Source organism: Suncus etruscus, chromosome 8 (genome assembly GCF_024139225.1).
Source record: "Suncus etruscus isolate mSunEtr1 chromosome 8, mSunEtr1.pri.cur, whole genome shotgun sequence".
Lineage (NCBI taxonomy): Eukaryota > Metazoa > Chordata > Mammalia > Eulipotyphla > Soricidae > Suncus > Suncus etruscus.
The window spans coordinates 43,430,684-43,449,687 of record NC_064855.1 but is presented as its reverse complement, the minus strand read 5'-3'; the positions used below and the strand labels follow the sequence as shown (position 1 = coordinate 43,449,687).

Below are 19,004 nucleotides of genomic sequence, written 5' to 3'. Positions count from 1 at the left end.
TTCTGGCTCCTTGAAACAGTACAGATGAGTCAAACACTACCTAATATTTGAACTATTTATCAGAACAAAAAAATGGTCAGAACCAACATTTTCACAATTTGGAAGAAAATGGACATGTAGCAGTGTGGATGGAATAGGTCTGACACCATATACAAATCCATACATACTTGGGGGGCTGGAGTGATAGTACAGTGGGTAGGACATTTGCCTTGCATGGGGACTGACACTGTTTGTGTTGGATCTCTGACACCCTATATGGTCCTGAGCTTGCTGAAAGTAATTTCTGAGTGCAAAGCCAGGAGTAAGCCCTGAGCATCACTGGGTGTATCCTCTACCAAAAAAATCTATATAGGTTTGAGAAAGGATGCTCAGACCTTTGTATTAGCACTGTTGGTAACAAATCTGAAAAACAATCTGAAAAAATGTGAGCAGATCTGCTAGTTCTGCCTTATTTCCCAGCCCATGAAATGGTCAATCAGTAGACAACTATCAGTCCCTTTCAACAGAGTAAGAAGTGCATCTGTCAGTGATAGCAACTTTGTGTGTGTGTGTGTGTGTGTGTGTGTGTGTGTGTGTGTGTTTGTATTGAGCTTAACTATTTAAGGAAACTGGAATTTTAAAGTTACTTTTATACAAAGCAAGAATGTATGCTGCAGATGATGTAAGTTGATCTTCACCTTTAGTCACAATGAATGTATTTTGTATACTATCATCATATAATAAAATTAACTTCCAGAAAAATCTACATGCTCTTTCTCTGATTCACTTATAAATTTAAAAAAGGGCTACATACAAGATTTCATTAAATATAACAAGAAAAAGCAAAGCACTGCCAAGGAGCAGACAAAGGGCTTCCTGTCAGTATTAGACACTGAATGCTCAGGCCAGGAAGAGAGTTCAAAAGACTAGAGGATCCAGCTCCTGACATGAAACTGACCACAGGGATCGTTTAGTGCAGTCACAGAAATAATCACACTGAGAACTATCATAACAAAATGTGGCTGAATGAGGGAAGTAGAAAGCCTGCCTAGAGTACAGGCCGGTGTGGGGTGGGGAGGAAAGACACTTGGGATATTGGTCATGGGAATGTTGCACTGGTGAAGGATTACGGCTCAAACTGTGTTTGAGAATAACCTTTCCTGGGTCCTTGAAGAAAGACTATGGGGATTAGACAAAGTACTATGCCCGTTGTTGACACTAAGGCAGGATGCTTTGTGAGTAGGCATACTTTGCTTTTAGGCCAAAAAGTTTTTTTTATATTTCCCCAACTTTTGCTGCACCTATGCAAAATACTACCAACCGTTATCTTTAGAAGCATGTGCCTTAATCTTAGAATTGTGGGATACGAATTATTTTTTCTGTAAGTCAATTGGGGGGGGGTGCTGGGTTATTGATCCTACCCTAATCAATATTTGTACTCCACACTAGGATGTGATCTGGTGATGGTATACTGGATTATTCCCTACTTGGTATTCTCCCACCCAAGAGTGGGACCTGATTCTATACACACTAAGACACTAAGTATTCTGCATCTGTTTTGTATGTTACAGTCTAAGATGAGAAATTATTCTAACATTAATGGGGTAATGATTAGTGGATTGTTGTATAAAGTCATCACTCATCTACTGTTTTTGGTGTAATGTGGTGTGGGGCATACCCAGAAGTGTTTAGGGCTTGCTCCTGGCTCTGTACTCAGAACCATGAGTGCTGAGGATTGAACCTGGGTTGGAATCATACAAGGCAGTGCCGATCCACTGTTCTGTTTCTCTGACTCCTCACTCCATCTATTTGGATAGTTGGTGGTCATTGGTCCTGACACTTTCCCACAAATAAACATAAAATACAAAGAACACTAATAGAGTATCTACATGAAAGAGGGTTGGTAAGCAATGACGCAATTGCAAAATTAAACTATCCAATGAAGTATACATTAAGTATCTATAACAAGCTAAAATGGTTACTATAATAGTCTACTCTAGATAAAAACAAAACCACTGGGGCTGGAGAGATAGTCTGGAGGTAAGGCAGAAGGACAGTGGTTCGAATCCCGGCATCCCATATTGTCCTCTGTGTCTGCCAGGGGTGATTTCTGAACATAGAGCCAGGAGTAACCCCAGAGTGCTGCCGGGTGTGACCCAAAAACAATAATAATAATAAGAAAAACCAAAAAACCAGAACCACTAATCTTTAAAAGTAAAGTGATCATGTCTTCCTTCTCTTAAAAACATGCTGGAAACTAGCTGCATAGACACTATAGAAGAAAAGGACAAGAAAAAGGTAAGTAAATCATCTCTGTAGGGCTATGATTAACTGCTGAGGGCACAAGGCACTTTTATCTTCAAGAACCTAAAGTCCGTCCTTCCTCTCCCTCTCCCCCTCCCTATCCTTCTCTTCCTTTCTCCCTTCATCCCTCTCTTCCTCTCCCTGTCATTCCTTTCTCTCCCTTTCTCCCTCCCTGTCCCTCTCCTTCCCTCTCTCCCTCTCCGTCACTCTTTTCTCTCTCCCTCTCCCTCCTCCCTCTCTTCCTCTTCTTTCCTCTCTCCCCCCCACCCCCCCAAAAAAAAGAAAAAAAAAAAAACCTAAAGTCCTTTAAAAAACATTGGTCTTTGAGAGATAAAATAGTTGCACTCATTTGCAGAATCTAAAGCAGCATTGTAGGAGAATAATGCACCAAAGACAATAGAAACAAAGCAAAGAGGGCTTGAAAGTTTTCCACAGTGGGAGGAGGGAAGTTAGGTCAGAGAAAGAACCATTAGGACAATTAAAGTCAGAAATGATCACTGGAAAAGAACTGAATGCTGAAAGAAGGTAAAGTGATAAGCATAATACCTTTTCAGTAACAGTACTGAAATGCACAATGCTTAAAAGGGGAAAAGTAAAAGGTGTCTTTCATAGAGGTTGTCTAGGAGATGGGAGGAAACCTAGGGACATTGGTGGCAGGAAGTGGACACTAGTGAAGGGATGAGTGCTCCAACATTGTACAACTGAAATTTTTTAAGCCTTTTGTTGTTTTGTTTCTTGCCACACCCGTAGACGGTCAGGGGTTACTCTTGGCTATGTGCTCAGAAATCGCTCCTGGCTTGGGGGACCAAATGGGATGAGAGGGGATTGAACCGCAGGCCATCCTAGGCTAGCGTGCGCAAGGCCTTACTTACGCCCTGTGCCACTGATCTGGTCCCTGTAGGATTGTATTTTAACCATGAACAATTTTGTAACTTTGCATCTTTTTCAGTAAATGAAAAAAAATCAAAACATTGGTTTTGGAACTTAGAAGTACACTCAAGCAAACTTTGGGTTTAGCTGTATTCAGGACTTGAGGCCTTGCTCATGGGACCATATGGAGTGTCAGGGATCAAAACAACATGGGTTAAGTACGAGGCAAGAAATCTAACCCCTGCACTCTTTCTCCAAATGAGGCAAGAAATTTGAAGAATTCTCAAGGAATTGGTGTCATGTCATAGTTTAGAAATTTTCTCATGACTCTGAAAACTTACAGTTCATTTGGGAATTCATTTTTGTTTCCTCAGTACAACTCAGTCCCAGTAAGGCTTATCATTCCTTGGTGTTAAACTTATTCCTCAGATTTAGAAGTTTCGTAAACCAGGAAAAAATTTTAAAGACATCCTGGGTCTCAGTATAGGGATGACTAATACTCTATTTAAAAACAACAAAGGGCATTTAAGACATCGAAAAAATACCGATTCCTCTCCTCTAACCAAGTATTATCAATACTCTTCATCTGCACATGGAATACAAGTGTATTCATGTAATAGTGCATTTTCACCATATAATTATCACAGATGTCATGACAGTTTCAGGGTTAAAAATGGGGGTATGCAGGGCTGGAGAGATAGCATGGAGGTAAGGTGTTTGCCTTTCATGCAGAAGGACGGTGGTTCAAATCCTGGTATCCCATATGGTCCCCCATGCCTGCCAGGGGCGATTTCTGAGCATAGAGCCAGGAGTAACCCCTGAGTGCTGCTGGGTGTGACCCAAAAATCAAAAAAAAAAAAAAAAAAAAAGAAAAAGAAAAAAAAAAGAAAATGGGGTATACAGGGCTGGAGAGATAACATGGAGGTACGGCATTTGCCTTGCAAGCAGGATGGTGGTTTGAATCCGGCATCACCTATGGTCCCCGGAGCCTGCCAGGAGCAATTTCGGAGTATAGAGCCAGGAGTAACCTGAGTGCAGCCAGGTCTGACCCAAAAAAACAAAAAGGGGGGGGGGGGGAATATGGAAATGCTTACATTGCCTAATAAAGCCTATCACCACCAAAACTAAAGGAAATGGGGGGAATATCATTATTTAAGCTTTTTGAAAAAATTGTGCTAGCATAATTTATTTTATTTTATTATTTATTTTTGTTTTTGGGCCACAACCGTTTGACACTCAGGGGTTACTCCTGGCTAAGCGCTCAGAAATCGCCCCTGGCTTGGGGGGACCATATGGGACGCCGGGGGATCGAACCGCGGTCCTTCCTTGGCTAGTGCTTGCAAGGCAGACACCTTGCCTCCAGCGCCACCTACCCGGCCCCGTGCTAGCATAATTTAAAAGCAGGGTGTTGACAAATACACTCTTGACTCCAGGGTGAAATGGAATAATTCATTGAACTATCCATGTAACTGCAAGCTTATTTTTGTTTGTACATGTGGCTGCTTAAGAGATCATTGATGAAGGGCCGGAAGGATACTGCAGTGGTAGGTTGACAACCATGAGAGATGCGGGTGATAAGATTAGGTGCAACTAGAAGATTAGGTTTACTTCACCTAAGTTTATTAGCTTAAAGACAGAATTTGCAGGGTAGGGGTACAGTGAATAATTTTTTCCTGAAAAGAGAAAGGTAGGTCAAAACAGCTTAGGACACTCTAGCCTATATCATCCCATTGGAAACTGTTCCACTAACCACAATTTAGAGGTATAGGGTGAATCAAAAGATGGCCAGTTATGAACTAACCTGAAGTATACATAGACTTATATATGTCACAAATAGAAACAATGAACTGAAATTTTTGTTTTTGCTAAATCTGACAATGTTACCCATATAGTTTCTTCTTTCCACAACCACTATTATTGCATATAGTGTCCTACCTGCAAGAATGGAAACTCTGTAAAAGTAGGTTTTCCTGTGGTGAGAGTTCTGCCATTGGTTCCTCGAACAGTGTCAGACACAGACAGGCATTCTGTAAATACTTCTTTGAATGAATCCCAAATCATTCTACTGTGGCACTGGGTGAAAATTGTGGCACTGAGTGGAAGCCAGTATTTGAATGCAAGATGTTTCCTAAGTACATTTCAAAACTGTTTCAAAATTCATTTTTCTCAAAACTCCTCCCTTCCTGTTTATATAGAATACTTTACATCTGTGTTCCTGTGTATTTGCTAGAGGAAAAACAATTCCCCGATTTTGCTCATTCAGAAAACAAAAATATAAATAAAGCCATCATATCCCCACTAATTTACTAGTGCATATTAGGTGAAACGGCATGGATAGTTTTTCTTTCTCTTTTTACTTTTTAAAGAGTGGGAGGTATGGTGTTCAGAAGCTTCTCTCAATACTGTGCCAACTCAGCCCCTTTACTTGTGTTTCCAGGAGACTGAACCCACATGAAAGTCAAGTGTTCTTCTGCTGCTGCTCTGCCACACTGATCATAGCACAAGCAGTTTTAAATATATTTAACATACTTTCTGGGAGTTGGATAGTATAGCTTGCTCATGCACATTGCTGACCTGAGATTGATTCATAATGTCTTATATGTCCCTGAGTCCCACTATATGTCCCATCTGATTCCTGGTGCAGAGCTAAAAGACATGAGCACCTATGAGTGTGACCCCAATATTGGGCGAGAAAAAAAAATATATTCTAAGAAACTTAAGCCTCAAAGATTTCATTCTTTGGGCCACACTGTAGTACAGGCAATGTAATATACTATCACTCTAGTCACTAAAAACTCAGCGAATTAGTTTGCCTCTTTCCTTGGAATGCTCAACGGTCTTTTTGATTTGCTTCCAAATCCATTTTCTCCTTTGCTCAAATTTCTAAAAGCAGCTAATCAGCCCCTTCAGAAAAGAATCCCTCCTTTCTTTAAAAGGAAGCACCTAGCTACCTTTTATCTGTCTCAAATTCCTTATCATTTTCCATATGTGCTATACTTTTCTCAACCTTTCACTTCAAATGAGAATTATAGAACACTGAAGTGAACCTATTTTTTCTGTTTGTTGAGCAGTGCTCAGGGACTACTCCTGGTTCTATGCTCAGAAATTGCCCCTGGCAGGCACAGGGGACCATATGGGATGCCGGGATTCGAATTACTGACCTTCTGCATGCAAGACAAACGTCTTACCTCCATGCTATCTCTCCGGCCCCAACCTATTTTTTAATAAATTTAACACTTGACCATGTTTTATGTATCTTTTATATTATGAATGCTCTGGATGATCTAAAAGGACACCCTCTGCGTTGAGTAAACACGAATAAAGTTTATATTATTCCATCTCCTTTTACAAAAGTAGGTTTCTCTTTTAAAATCACATTACAATCTGTGAGCACTTTACAATGCTTTATATTTTGTAAATAAGTTACTCAACTCTGCACTCAAGTTCCTCAAATATCCAATCTCCATCATTTCATTCAAAATTCCTCCCAAACACAATATTTAGCCTTTAAAGCCTACTCATAAGACAAATGACATCTTGTTTAAAGAACTGGCACAAAGTAAAGGGCAAGTTTCTCTCTGCAAATCTTTATTAAAAATACTGCTGTACATATAGAGACTGAAAACAGGATTAAAGATGAATAACCCATGTTGGGATCAGGACATTAGAACTTAATATACTGGTGCTTTTTAGGGAAGTTGTTGACAACAAATCACAGAGCCAAGGTCAAAAGCAAAATATAATAGTACCCTCAAAAATATTTACAATGATGTAAATGCACTAACAGAATTTAAAATAGGCACAAAAAATTTAAATGACCAATGTTACATGATTTCAAAGGTTGTCTTTTCTGTGCTTTGATCTGTCAGAACAGAAAGATGTAAGAAGTTTATGTCTTAATTTGACTATATTCAGATATTAAAATCTTCCTATGAATTAAAAAGAATTTTCAGACAACCTCTTAAATGGAATCACTCTATGAAAAAATAGGGCTCCCCAAAAAACACCTAAGTAGAACTGAGTTCTATTGAAAACCATTCCCAATAAAAACCAAGTGAAAAATAAATATAAAACAAAGCTTAAAAAAATATGTATTACCTGACACCAACTGTTTTCTGGTTGACAATATATACTCATGAAAACATGTCAGCTGTCTACCTTTTATATTTTTAAACCAAGTCCTGAGGTTTCTAGGGATTGAAGCAAACTAGTATTTGTGATGCAAACACTCTTGGGTTTGTGATTTGAACCTGCCTTGCAGAGGGAAGTTTGCTGGTCTAATCAGAATGAGAAATTCAAGCCCTGTTTTACCCCTGCCCTTCCTTAGCGTTCACAAAACATTGGTCCACAAATTAAATTTTCATAAAGTTCCCAGGCCCCAAAACTAAAATAGATGATCCCTTCTCATTTTCAAAGAAAACAATATTGGAAAAAAAATCTCCAGCCCGCTTATAAATTAAGCATTTCATATTTCTTCTAGAATACAAGTATTTCTTTTTTGTACAAAAGAATTACAATATGATTTGTCAAAAAACATATAAAAAGACAGCTGCTCTTCCTCAAATACATGAGCTAATGGTAAAAGACTCGCATGTTAATGTCTCCAAGATCTTGTTCCTTTCACATAAAAGAGATTATGGTGGCAAATGTTAATTATCCTTTGAATATTGAACATTATGCTTTAAAAAAATCCATCCAAATGAAATGCAGCAATTGATTTTCTTTTTTAACTTAACAACTGATGCTACCAAGCATGGACTCAAACACACTTGCTATAAATGTGTAAAGCATGTCATGTCTCTAGTCTTCAAAGCTTTCAGGTGAAGAGGTGCTTTTTCTTGATGCAAATCTCAAGGCGGAAAAAATCATTTTAAAGCTTATAAAAAGTGGACAGAGAAATATTAAAAACTTCTCTGAAAACTACAAATATGTATAATTATTAAAATTGAAGACTGTAACATCAGCTGCAAGTGCTTGGAAGTCTTTCCTGACCTTTCATGTTTCCACATTTTCTTCATAGTTGCAGGGTGAGCACCCAGTGCTAATAAAACATTCAGTGCTGGGAAAGGAGATATAGTCTTCATTACTGGTTTTTTATTTTTGTTTTTCGCTTTTTTTAAGAAAGAAAAAAAAACCTATGTATTTGGCAGTCTTCAGTATCAAAGTATAGGTATTTCATTAACTAGAAATTCCATGAATACCCAAGTTTGGCGACAACTGCATGTCCACGTATTAAGAAAGTTAAGAGGAGGAAAATTCCACATTTTTGAGATCGACTTATTCAGGAATATCCCACATAGTTTAGGTTAATATCAAAAGTACTATTACTTTGGGCTAAGCAGTGACTGCAAAGGCACAGCAGATTGTTATCCCTCCAGATTCAGGCTGTAAAACTTCAGAAAGCTCTTGATGCCAGACCACTGCTGTGTTTAGTTCATCTTCTGAACAGTGTCTCTGTATCTGTATCCAGTGTAAAGTACCATAATAAAGCTGTGGTTTAAAGAACAGATATTTATACAAAAAGCAAACTGAAAATAAACCTAAAGCAATAACTCTGCACTTCAGGACTTTAAACAGTTTCTTTTCTTTCTGATAAAAAATACATAAATGTATCTCATTAGGGAAACACCTTTTTTTAAAAAAAGAAAAGATTCCATTTGAATATGGAGCAGTTTTTTGTGCTCCTTCCATTATGGTTTATCTAATTCTATTCAATAATATTTAAATCAATCAATAGGGGATTTCATATTCAACAATTCACTGGCATTTGTTTTCTTAGAAACCAAAACCCCAAATTTCAATGTAAACAGGGAGGCATACAGAGTTTGCATTCAATACTCTTTAAAGACCACAACACTTAACTTCTATGAAATGATTTACCTGGTCCATTATGTTATTCAGGGCAACCCATCTCCCAAAGAGCATATTCTGCAACCCCCAGTGATTAAAATGCTGCTTGGCATTGTTTTCCCCAAAAAATGTCCTTGTAAAGAGTTCCCCTTAATAAGTATACAATGTGAAGTTCAAAGACCAGAAAAACAAGTCTTAAAAAAATTAAAATTAGTGCATATACAAGTGGAAAAAACAAAAGCTGGAACATCGTCATCTAATGTTGCTCCTTAACCTAAAGTAAATGCTTCACAGATCCGTCCCCAATGGCAGCCACCAAGCTACAGGAAAAGTGGAACATTCTTCCTTTCAAGTAACAGTGAACCTGACTGAAGTGCAAGCAGCTTTGCTCATCTCCTGTTTGTTTCCCAAATGTGAAATGAGATGATGGAAACAGTTTAGCTGTAGTGCAATTTTCTATTGGTTAACTTCCTCAGCCAAGTCTAGCGTGCTTCTTCCTTTTTTCTTCTTTTTAAAAAAGCAAATGCTACAACTGACCATTTGCAGCTGCAATCAGTTCTTGAAAAGTATTTTCAAAGCAGCGCTTTAAGTCACTGTAAGTCACCACAAGTACACTCTTCTCATCTCTGGATATGAGGCTTATTTTTTCTGGCACACCAGCATCTAACTGAAAGAGACAGAAATAAAAATTTGAAGTTCATACCACAACAAGACAATTTACTTCTTCCTTTAAGGAAAACATTTACAATAGGGGCCGCAGTGATAGCACAGTGGAATGGCTTTTTGCCTTGCATGTGGCCTAATCGATCAACCTGTGATTGATCCCTGGCATCCCAAAAGGTCCCCCAAGCCTGCCAGGAGTGATTTCTGACTGCAGATCTAAGAATAACCCCTGAGCACCACCAGTGTGGCCCAAAAAACAAACCAAAACAAAAAAAAAAAGATTTACAACAATAAACAAATATTTGGAAAAATTTTTTATATACCTTCCTAGCTATACCTAAGTATTTCATACAACTAATCAGATGTTTCTCAATTTGTATCTTTATGTTCTACTTATCTTTCTTTTTTTTTTTTTTTTTTTTTGTGGTTTTTGGGTCACACCCGCCGGTGCTCAGGGGTTATTTTTGGCTCCATGCTCAGAAATTGCTCCAGGCAGGCATGGGGGACCATATGGGACGCCGGGATTCGAACCGATGACCTTCTGCATGAAAGGCAAACGCCTTACCTCCATGCTATCTCTCCGGCCCCCTACTTATCTTTCATGTGTGCTAGTTACCTACATATTTCTTCCAATTAATATTCCACAATTCCATAATATCACTCAACTACTTTGGTCATAACAATATAAACATTTATCAATTTAATTTTTTCTTCTGTAGAATTATTTCCTTAGGAGAAATGTTGAAAGAAGGATCGATCTTGGTAGTACCTTTATACTTTCAAGTCAGAAAACAATGATTTACAAATTGTACTGATTTCCTAATAATCAACTGAGAACTCTGCAATTATTATTATTTTTTGGGAGGGGGGGTTTCTGGGCCACACCCAAAACACAGGGGTGCTCAGGGGTTACTCCTGTCTCTGAGCTCAGAAATCACTCCTGACAGGCTCAGGATACAGAGGATCAAATATAGAGGATTAATAAGGAGGATCGAACCTGGGTCGGCCGTGTGCAAGGCAAATGTCCTACCCATTATACTATTGCTCCGGCCCCTGCAATTACATTTTTAATATGTTATTAAATATTAATTTTGTTTATTTGAATGTATAAATAACAGTTTCATGATCGCTTTATACCCAGCAGCATTTGGCAATAACAGGTTTATTGTTTGTTTGCTTGTTTTTGTTTTTGGGCCACACCCGGCTATGACCAGGAATTAGTTATGGTAGAGCTTGGTGCACCACATATGATGCTAGGGATCAAATCCAGTAGAAGAGTGCAAGGCAAGCACATTTCCTGTTGTCCTATCTCTGGCCGCTGGCAATGTTTTGTTTGTTTTTGGGCCAGAACCAGCTGTACTCATCACTGGCTCTAAAGTCAGTTACCACTGGTTCCATAGTCAGGAACTACTTCTGGCTGGCTCAAGGAGAGGATCATATGGGGTGCTGAGGATTGATCAGGTCAGCTCTATCCAGGCTTTATCCTTATCTGCTCAGGTCCCTGACAGTAACATCTTAATGTTTTTTAGAGTTTAAATACTAACTTTATCACATTAAATCACTTTTATCTTCTATGACTTTCACTTATTTTTGTTTTCAATGTATATTTTCTTTTATTACATAACATTCCTTACATTCTTTCAGTACATTAATGATGATGCTTTTTTTTTTTTTTTTGGTTTTTGGGCCACACCCGGCATTGCTCAGGGGTTACTCCTGGCTGTCTGCTCAGAAATAGCTCCTGGCAGGCACAGGGGACCATATGGGACACCGGGATTCGAACCAACCACCTTAGGTCCTGGATCGGCTGCTTGCAAGGCAAACGCTGCTGTGCTATCTCTCCGGGCCCAATGAAGATGCTTTTAAATTAACTCTGAAAAATTCATCGAAAATCAACAGTAAATTTTTACCAAAACTAGGTATGTAAAATTTTTATGTCACCAATAGGGCCATCTATACCTTTAACTTATTATAAATTTAAATATGTTAACACTTTCAGATTTGGGGTAAATTTTGTTTACTGTTACTTATTTTGATGAGTAAAATTTTCTTCCTTTTATCTTCACTAATCCTAATATTGACTAAATAATCCTTGCTGAAGGTGTGGCTTAAGTCTGTGGCTTACTTCTATATAATCTGGTCAGTGTCTACTTGTTTTACACATTTTTAATAAGCAGTATTTTTATACTATGAGAATTATTTATAAACTCTGTTAAATTACTGAGATAATGAGGAAATGGATGGATATATTTCATGATGCTGAATCATAAGATTAGTTTAACAGCATATATAATTTTATTGCATCTTAATGCAATTTATTGGAAACAGAAAGTAAGAAATTTAGGGAAATTAAAAAGTAAGGCAATGCCACACACAAGAAAACCAAATGCCACATTTCCCCTTAAAGGATACCATATTAAATCTAAATCATATAGGCATATTTGCCATAAGAACTATTTTTATAATTAAGGGGCAGTTTAGATCAGAGTTCTGCAAATGTTTTCTTTAAAGGGTCACAAAGTAAATGTTTTATGGTTTAGAGCTACTTATATAGTCTCTGTCACATATTATTTATTCTTTGCTTGTTTCTGGTTTTTTGTTTTCATATTCTTCTAACTCATAGGCCTTACAAAAATGATAATGAAAATAGCTAATAGATGACAGTGTGCAGACCCTTAATTTAGATATTTAGAAAAAGATGCATATAAGGTAAGGATTCATTTATGGAGGTAATTCAAATTTCCACTTTCTCCAAAAAATTATCTTTCCAACTCCTGTAAGACTCAAAGCTCCTTTTTCAAATAAATTTGTACTCTAGCTACTAAATTATTTGCCTGACTCCCCATCTACCTAATGATTTATCAGAAATGTGTTTACCATTAGAAGTTCATTTACCCACAGCTAATACTGAATTAATAACATACAAGACTCACAATAATAACTTAGAAGCTATTCAATCTTATAAGATAATTAGGCACAAATTATTTTTTGTCTTTCTTAATCATTTGATTTATTATATGTAACAAAATGTAAATTAGCATGTAAAATATTTACATTATAAAGACAGATTCAAAAGACCTAAGAGAATCTTATAAGTCAATCTGTGATAAGTTTTGAAAATATTCATGGTTGTTAAAAATCCTTTTCTAGAAATTACTAAGCAGATACATTTTACAATTATAATTGTCTTACAGAAGCAAAAAAAACACATTTTTAATGTTCTAAGTATCTATAAAAGATACAATAGTACAAATTGCAAAGAGCATTATTATTAAAAAAAAAAATCAGGATTTGAGCAATTGTACACCAGGTAGGGCTTTTGCTTTGTATGTGGCCAACCCGGGGGTTTAATCCATGGCACTCCAAACAGTAGCCTGATCCCACCAGGATCAATAGGAGTGAATCTTGAGTGCTGTCAGGAGTAAGCTCTAAGCACTACCAGGTGTGTCCCAAAGACCAAAAAAAAAAAAAAAAAAAAAAAATCTTGGGCCACACCCAGCGGTGCTCAGGGGTTACTCCTGGCTGTCTGCTCAGAAATAGCTCCTGGCAGCCATGGGGGACCATATGGGATGCCGGAATTCAAACCGACCACCTTTGGTCCTGGGTCGGCTGCTTGCAAGGCAAATGCAGCTGTGCTATCTCTCTGGCCCCCAAAAAGATTTTTTTTAATTGAAAATATTTGAATATAAGTGGGTAGTGATATGGTAGAAAAAGTCCTTTAGAATTGATGTAAGGCCAGTGGTGTAGGGCTTGGGCACTTAGTTGGTGGTAAAGATGTAGTAACTTTATACATCAAAAACAGTTAACACAATTGTAACCATGCTATATCTAAAAGCTACAATTAAAAAGTAAAAATTTGAATACAAAATTACCTTGTTAAGACAAGAAATGATATGACTGAGGTCAATCCAAGGAGCACCTGCTTCAGTCACCTGATGAAAAAGATGGTCTCTAAAGAGTTTCAACAGATAACGGTCTCCAGTCTCTGACCAGGTAGGGTCCTTCTGAAACCTGAGAAAGTTAATATTTCACCTCAATAACTCATGCTATATGCCCTTTATTCTACAGACTCAAACTAAATTTTTTTTTTTTTACTGTTTTCAACAGTAGTAGGATCAGGAGAAATTTTTTGTGGAGTTATTTTTAAACTTTCAAAAGCAAGAGGGAAACTAAAAATTATTTCTCCAAAATGTTCAGACTTCCCATAGATTAAATAAAATCTCACTTATTATGAAAGCAATGAAATTATATGAATACTTCTTTTTGAATGGCATTACAATCTTTAGGTATTTTTGACACAGGCTAAAAGAGATTACCTTTTTTCTCCTCTCACCCTTGAGTTACAGAGAAGAGAGAAATGGTCAGGTGTATTAAGCACAAAATAGAAACGGCAAATAATCATTCTAGTTTCCAATGACCTTATGACCAGGTGAGTACTTCTCAACCTTTGTCCAATTGGGATTCCCTTCCAACCATGTCTTCTTCCTGTAGCCCAAACACCCCAAACTACTGGCTGGTCCCCTAAACTTGTGCTATGAGGCCCCAAAATATTGGTCTAAGGGAAAACAAGCATTCAAATAATCAAAGATGACTAAATTGCTTAGTTAATTATCAAGGAAAAGGGATAAGATGGTACCATGAAACAGAAACAAATTTATAAAGTAAGGCAAAATAAGTTTTTTGTTCCCCTCAAGATTCTCAAAAGAATCCTGAGAGATACTATATTATAGCTGAATGGAGTTAAGAAAGAAAAGAGGGAAAAAATATCTAAGGAAAGGGAGTCAGAGAGGAAGAATGTTTAAAAAAGGAATGAGGAGGTCCGGAGAGATAGCACGGAAGCAGGAAGGGCATTTGCCTTGCATGCAGAAGGACGGTGATTTGAATCCCGGCATCCCATATGGTCCTCTGAGCCGGCATATATATAAAGCAAGGATAAGGGAGAGCTCAGATTATACACGTTTTGGTTTTATAATAAGAATTAGATTTGCATTTAAGAATAAGGAAGAAGGGGCACAGCAGATTGGGTGTTTACCTTGCACAAGGCCTACGTGGGTTTGATCTTTAATATCTGAACTTGACAAGAGTAAATTCCTAAGTCTAGAGCCAGGAGTAAACTCTAAGCACAGTCAGGTGTGGCCCCAAGTCACCAACCCACACCCAAAAAGAGTAAGGAGAAAAAGTCTATCCCACAGCTGAAATACTATGTGTGCTTTGTAAAGATCACTATAGAAACTTCTAATTCTCTATTGCCTTTAAATTTAAAAAAAAAAAAAAAAAAAAAAAAAAGGGCCTGGAGAGACAGTACAGCGGCATTTGCCTCGCAATCAGCCGATCCAGGACCTAAGGTGGTTGGTTCGAATTCCGATGTCCCATATGGTCCCCCGTGCCTGCCAGGAGCTATTTCTGAGCAGACAGCCAGGAGTAACCCCTGAGCATCGACAGGTGTGACCCCAAAATGAAAACAAACAACACAAACAAAAACAATGACATTAAGTATTAAAAAAAGAGGGGGGAAAATACAAAAGAGTAAAAAGATTAGATAGAAGGCAATAATATCCAAACTATTTAGAAAGTGTTTAAAAGGCAAGTGCTATGATCAGGAAAAAAAAATTCTGACAAGGAAAGTGATATGAAGCCACAAGAAGCAAGTTATTCCAAGTAAGACAGAGGAGCTGACATCATTGGAAACTTTTGACAACATTAACAGTATAGACTAAGGCTACACTTAACAGAACTGATGAAGATTCTATGAACAGCAAATCAATCATCCATCTTTTATTCCATTCCCCAAGATTTAAATTTAACTCCCCCAAATAAACAAAAACAGTCTAACCTAAAATCAAGAGTTTCAAAGAAACAAGAATTAGGTAATACAAATATTTAGAGAGCAGAAAATTCTTAGAAGTTAAAAATGTTACAGTAAAAGTTTAAGAATTCCTAGAGAATTTAAGGATTAGAAAAAACTGTCAAATTTAAGACAAAATGATTTCCTAGAAAACAAAACTAACAGATACAACACAAAATACCACATATAAGAGAGTATTAGAAAATCAATTGCAAAGCTGAACAATGAAAATTCCAGAGAGAACAAAAGTTATCAAACAGACAATGAAGACAACATTCCAGGAACGAAGGCCTTAAATTTCCAAGACTAAAAGGAACTGCTTGCTTAATATGGCTGAATCAAAAGCCATACTAAATGCAACCATGGATTTCTAAATCAGTAGTACAGTTTGGTAAGACCCTTGAAGACTCTGAATAAGGGAAGGGTTATAAAAAAAACACCTAAATTTTCTCAAAAGTTGAAAAAAAAAAAAAAAAAAGAAGCAATGCCTCATTGCCAAACAAATTTGTCATTATAAGTTATGTAACAATGTGCTAGAAGTATAAGCTAGCACTCAGAAAAATTACTAGAAAAAAGGGGATCATTATTTGAGATTTGACCTAGTAAATGTAAGAATACCTATTGACATACTAGCCAATGTTTTGTACCCAAGTATTAGAATACAAAATTTAATGAGTGACTAAATTTCACATACAATTATAAACAGGCTAAGATGACAAAATTTGTGTAGTGGAGTGGGAAAGAATTCTCACTTATTTTGTTAATGTTAAAAACCTAATATTTGATATGGAATACTAAAACTGTTATTAAGAACATAAACATCAAAGAATACTACCATTAATGTCAGCAAATGCAATTATACATCGTTGATCAAGGTAAATAATCTTTTTCCCTTTTGGGGGGGGGTACACTCAAACATGCTCACAGCTTACTCCTTGTTCTACATACATTTCGGGATCACTCTTGTAGGGGTTGGGAATACAGGAGCTGCCAGGGATCAAACCTGGGGTTGGCCAGTGTACAAAGCAAGTACCCTGCTCATTGTACTCTTTTCAGCCCCAATTTAAGAAACATTAAGATACCTAAAAACATAAATGGTCCTTAAGTTTATTAATATAAGTGATATTTTATTTTCTTAATAAAAATGCCATAGGTGTGCTGATTTATTTTTGGCAGTGCCAGGAATAAAACTGAAGTCTTATACATGTTAGGCATTCATTCTATAGCCTAGTCATACTCTCAACCTGATTTGTTTTTGAAAGCTAAAACTGACTCAATAATTGATAAATTATGTTATAGGAAAATAACATAACACATAAGGAGAAGGAACTACTTGTTCTTATGTACTAATCTATTATTTTTGTATTTATTTTATAGAAGTCTTCCTAGTGGTGGTCAAATTCAAGGACAGAAAGTTGGGGATTTAAATAAGACATGCACTACAGCCCTTTAATCTATATTCCTGGCCTCTATACTTTTTATTTTTAAATTTAAATTTTACTGAAATCATTGGTTTCATAGTTGGGTTTCAGACATATAATTAATCAGGGCCAATCCCATCACCAGTGTCTACCTCCCTCCACAAATGTTCCCCAAGTGCATCCCATACCATCCCCTTTGCCTCCCCAGCCTGCCAGTAGTAACAGGCCCATTTAAGTTTACATTGTTAAAGTTTAGGTCTCTTGATTCCATTGCTGTTGCCTTTGGTTTGGATCTTTAGTTCTGTCCTTTTTTAATACTACCAATGCACTTGAGACCATTTGGTCCCCGGCCCTGTCCTTTCATATTTGTGTTTTTCCTCTTCCACTCAGTTTCTTTCCTTCTCCTTACTATACTCGGGGAGCAAAGGGTGTTCAAGAACAACTCTCATTATTTATTCTAAATACCACATATAAGTGATAACATTCTGTATTTATCCTTCTTCTTCTGGCTTACTTCATTTAACATAGTGTCTTCCAGTTCCATCCATGTAGCTGCAAATAGCATGACTGTATCATTCCTTACAGCTACGTACTATTTCATAATATATATGCACCACATCTTTATGATCTACTTGTCTGTTTTTGGACACCTAGGGTTGATTCCAAGTCTTGGCTATTGTACTGAATGCTGGAATAAATAGCAGTGTGCATACATCCTTTTGGATAAATTTTTTTTGTCGTGGGGATAGGTACCCAAAAGAGGGATTGCTGGGTCAGATGGCAGCTCAATTTTGCGTTTATTGAGAATCCTCTATACTGTTTTCCATAGGGGTTGGACCAGGCATCATTCCCACCAACAGTGGATGAGAGTTCCCTGCCCACTGAGATTGTTCCCAGTATTTTTGATATGTGCCATCCTCACTGTTGTCTTTCTTTGGTCTTTCAGCCATACCCAGTGACGCTCAGGGGTTATTCTTGGCTATGTGCTCAGAAATTGCTCCTGGCTTGGGGAGACCATATCGGACGGTGGGGGATTGAATCACAGTCCGTCCTAGGCTAGTGCATGCAAGGCAGACACCTTACTGCGTGCGCCACTGCTCCGGCCCCTCATTGTTGTCTTGAGTTGTATTGCCCTAATGAGAACTGATGATGAACAATTTTTCACGTGTCTGTTGGCCATCTGTTGGTCTTCCTCAGAGAAACATCTATTCATTTCTTCTCCCCATTTTTTGATGGGGTTTTTAGGTTTTGTGGAGTTAACCTTTGTGAGTACTTTGTATGTCCTAGATATCAAACTGAGTGGAAAAATTTTCTCCCATTTAGCTAGTTGTCTTCTAATTTTAGCCTGGTTATACTTGTTTTTAAAACATTTTTAAATAGTATGAAAGAAGCACTGCCTGGCATCAGGGAAAGGGACTGCTTGACATAGGGAAAAGTCAGAAGACTTGATAAATGGCTTTGGACCACTAGGATTGTTTTCAGAGGGGGGAGGGAGGGGCAAGAATGCTGGATCCATACCTGGCATAGTCCTTATCTATTTCAAACAAGTAAAAGTTTTTAATATGGGGAAAAACATCAAAATTATTCTAAATAAATGCTAAAATATCTTATAATCTTGGTTTGAAGGACTTCTTAACAGTGACTGAAAACCAAAAGGTATAAAAGAATACTGATTCTTTTATAAGAAGAATAAGATTCTTTTATATTGGGCCGGAGAGAGAGCATGGAGGTAAGGCATTTGCCTTTCATGCAGAAGGTCATCAGTTCAAATCCCGGTGTCCCATATGGTCCCCTGTGCTTGCCAGGAGCAATTTCTGAGCATGGAGTCAGGAATAACCCCTGAGCACTGCTGGGTGTGACCCAAAAACAAAAACAAAACAAAACAAAACAAAATTATTTTATAGGAATTTTAAACTAATCTGATTAAATAATATATATGAATGTCTGCATGGGGACAAAACAGTAAAAGTGAAAAGCTAAAATTATTACAAAGGGTAATTAAAAAGATATGCAACTTACTCATTAAGAGTAAACACAAAATAAAACTGCCTGGAGATTCAACATCTCACCTA

General features: G+C 37.3%; 1 protein-coding gene across 1 annotated transcript in view; it reads right to left on the bottom strand.

The window, feature by feature from the left end:
* Positions 1 to 9,141: 9,141 nt before the first annotated feature.
* PAN3 (poly(A) specific ribonuclease subunit PAN3) overlaps positions 9,142 to 19,004 on the bottom strand; it is a 151,362-nt gene continuing 141,499 nt past the window's right edge. The window contains exons 18-19 of the mRNA XM_049778347.1: positions 13,539 to 13,677; positions 9,142 to 9,670 (exon numbers count right to left, since the gene is read on the bottom strand). Coding sequence (XP_049634304.1) covers positions 9,530 to 9,670; positions 13,539 to 13,677 — 280 coding nt within the window. The 3' untranslated portion in view covers positions 9,142 to 9,529. The remainder of the gene's footprint in view (positions 9,671 to 13,538; positions 13,678 to 19,004) is intronic.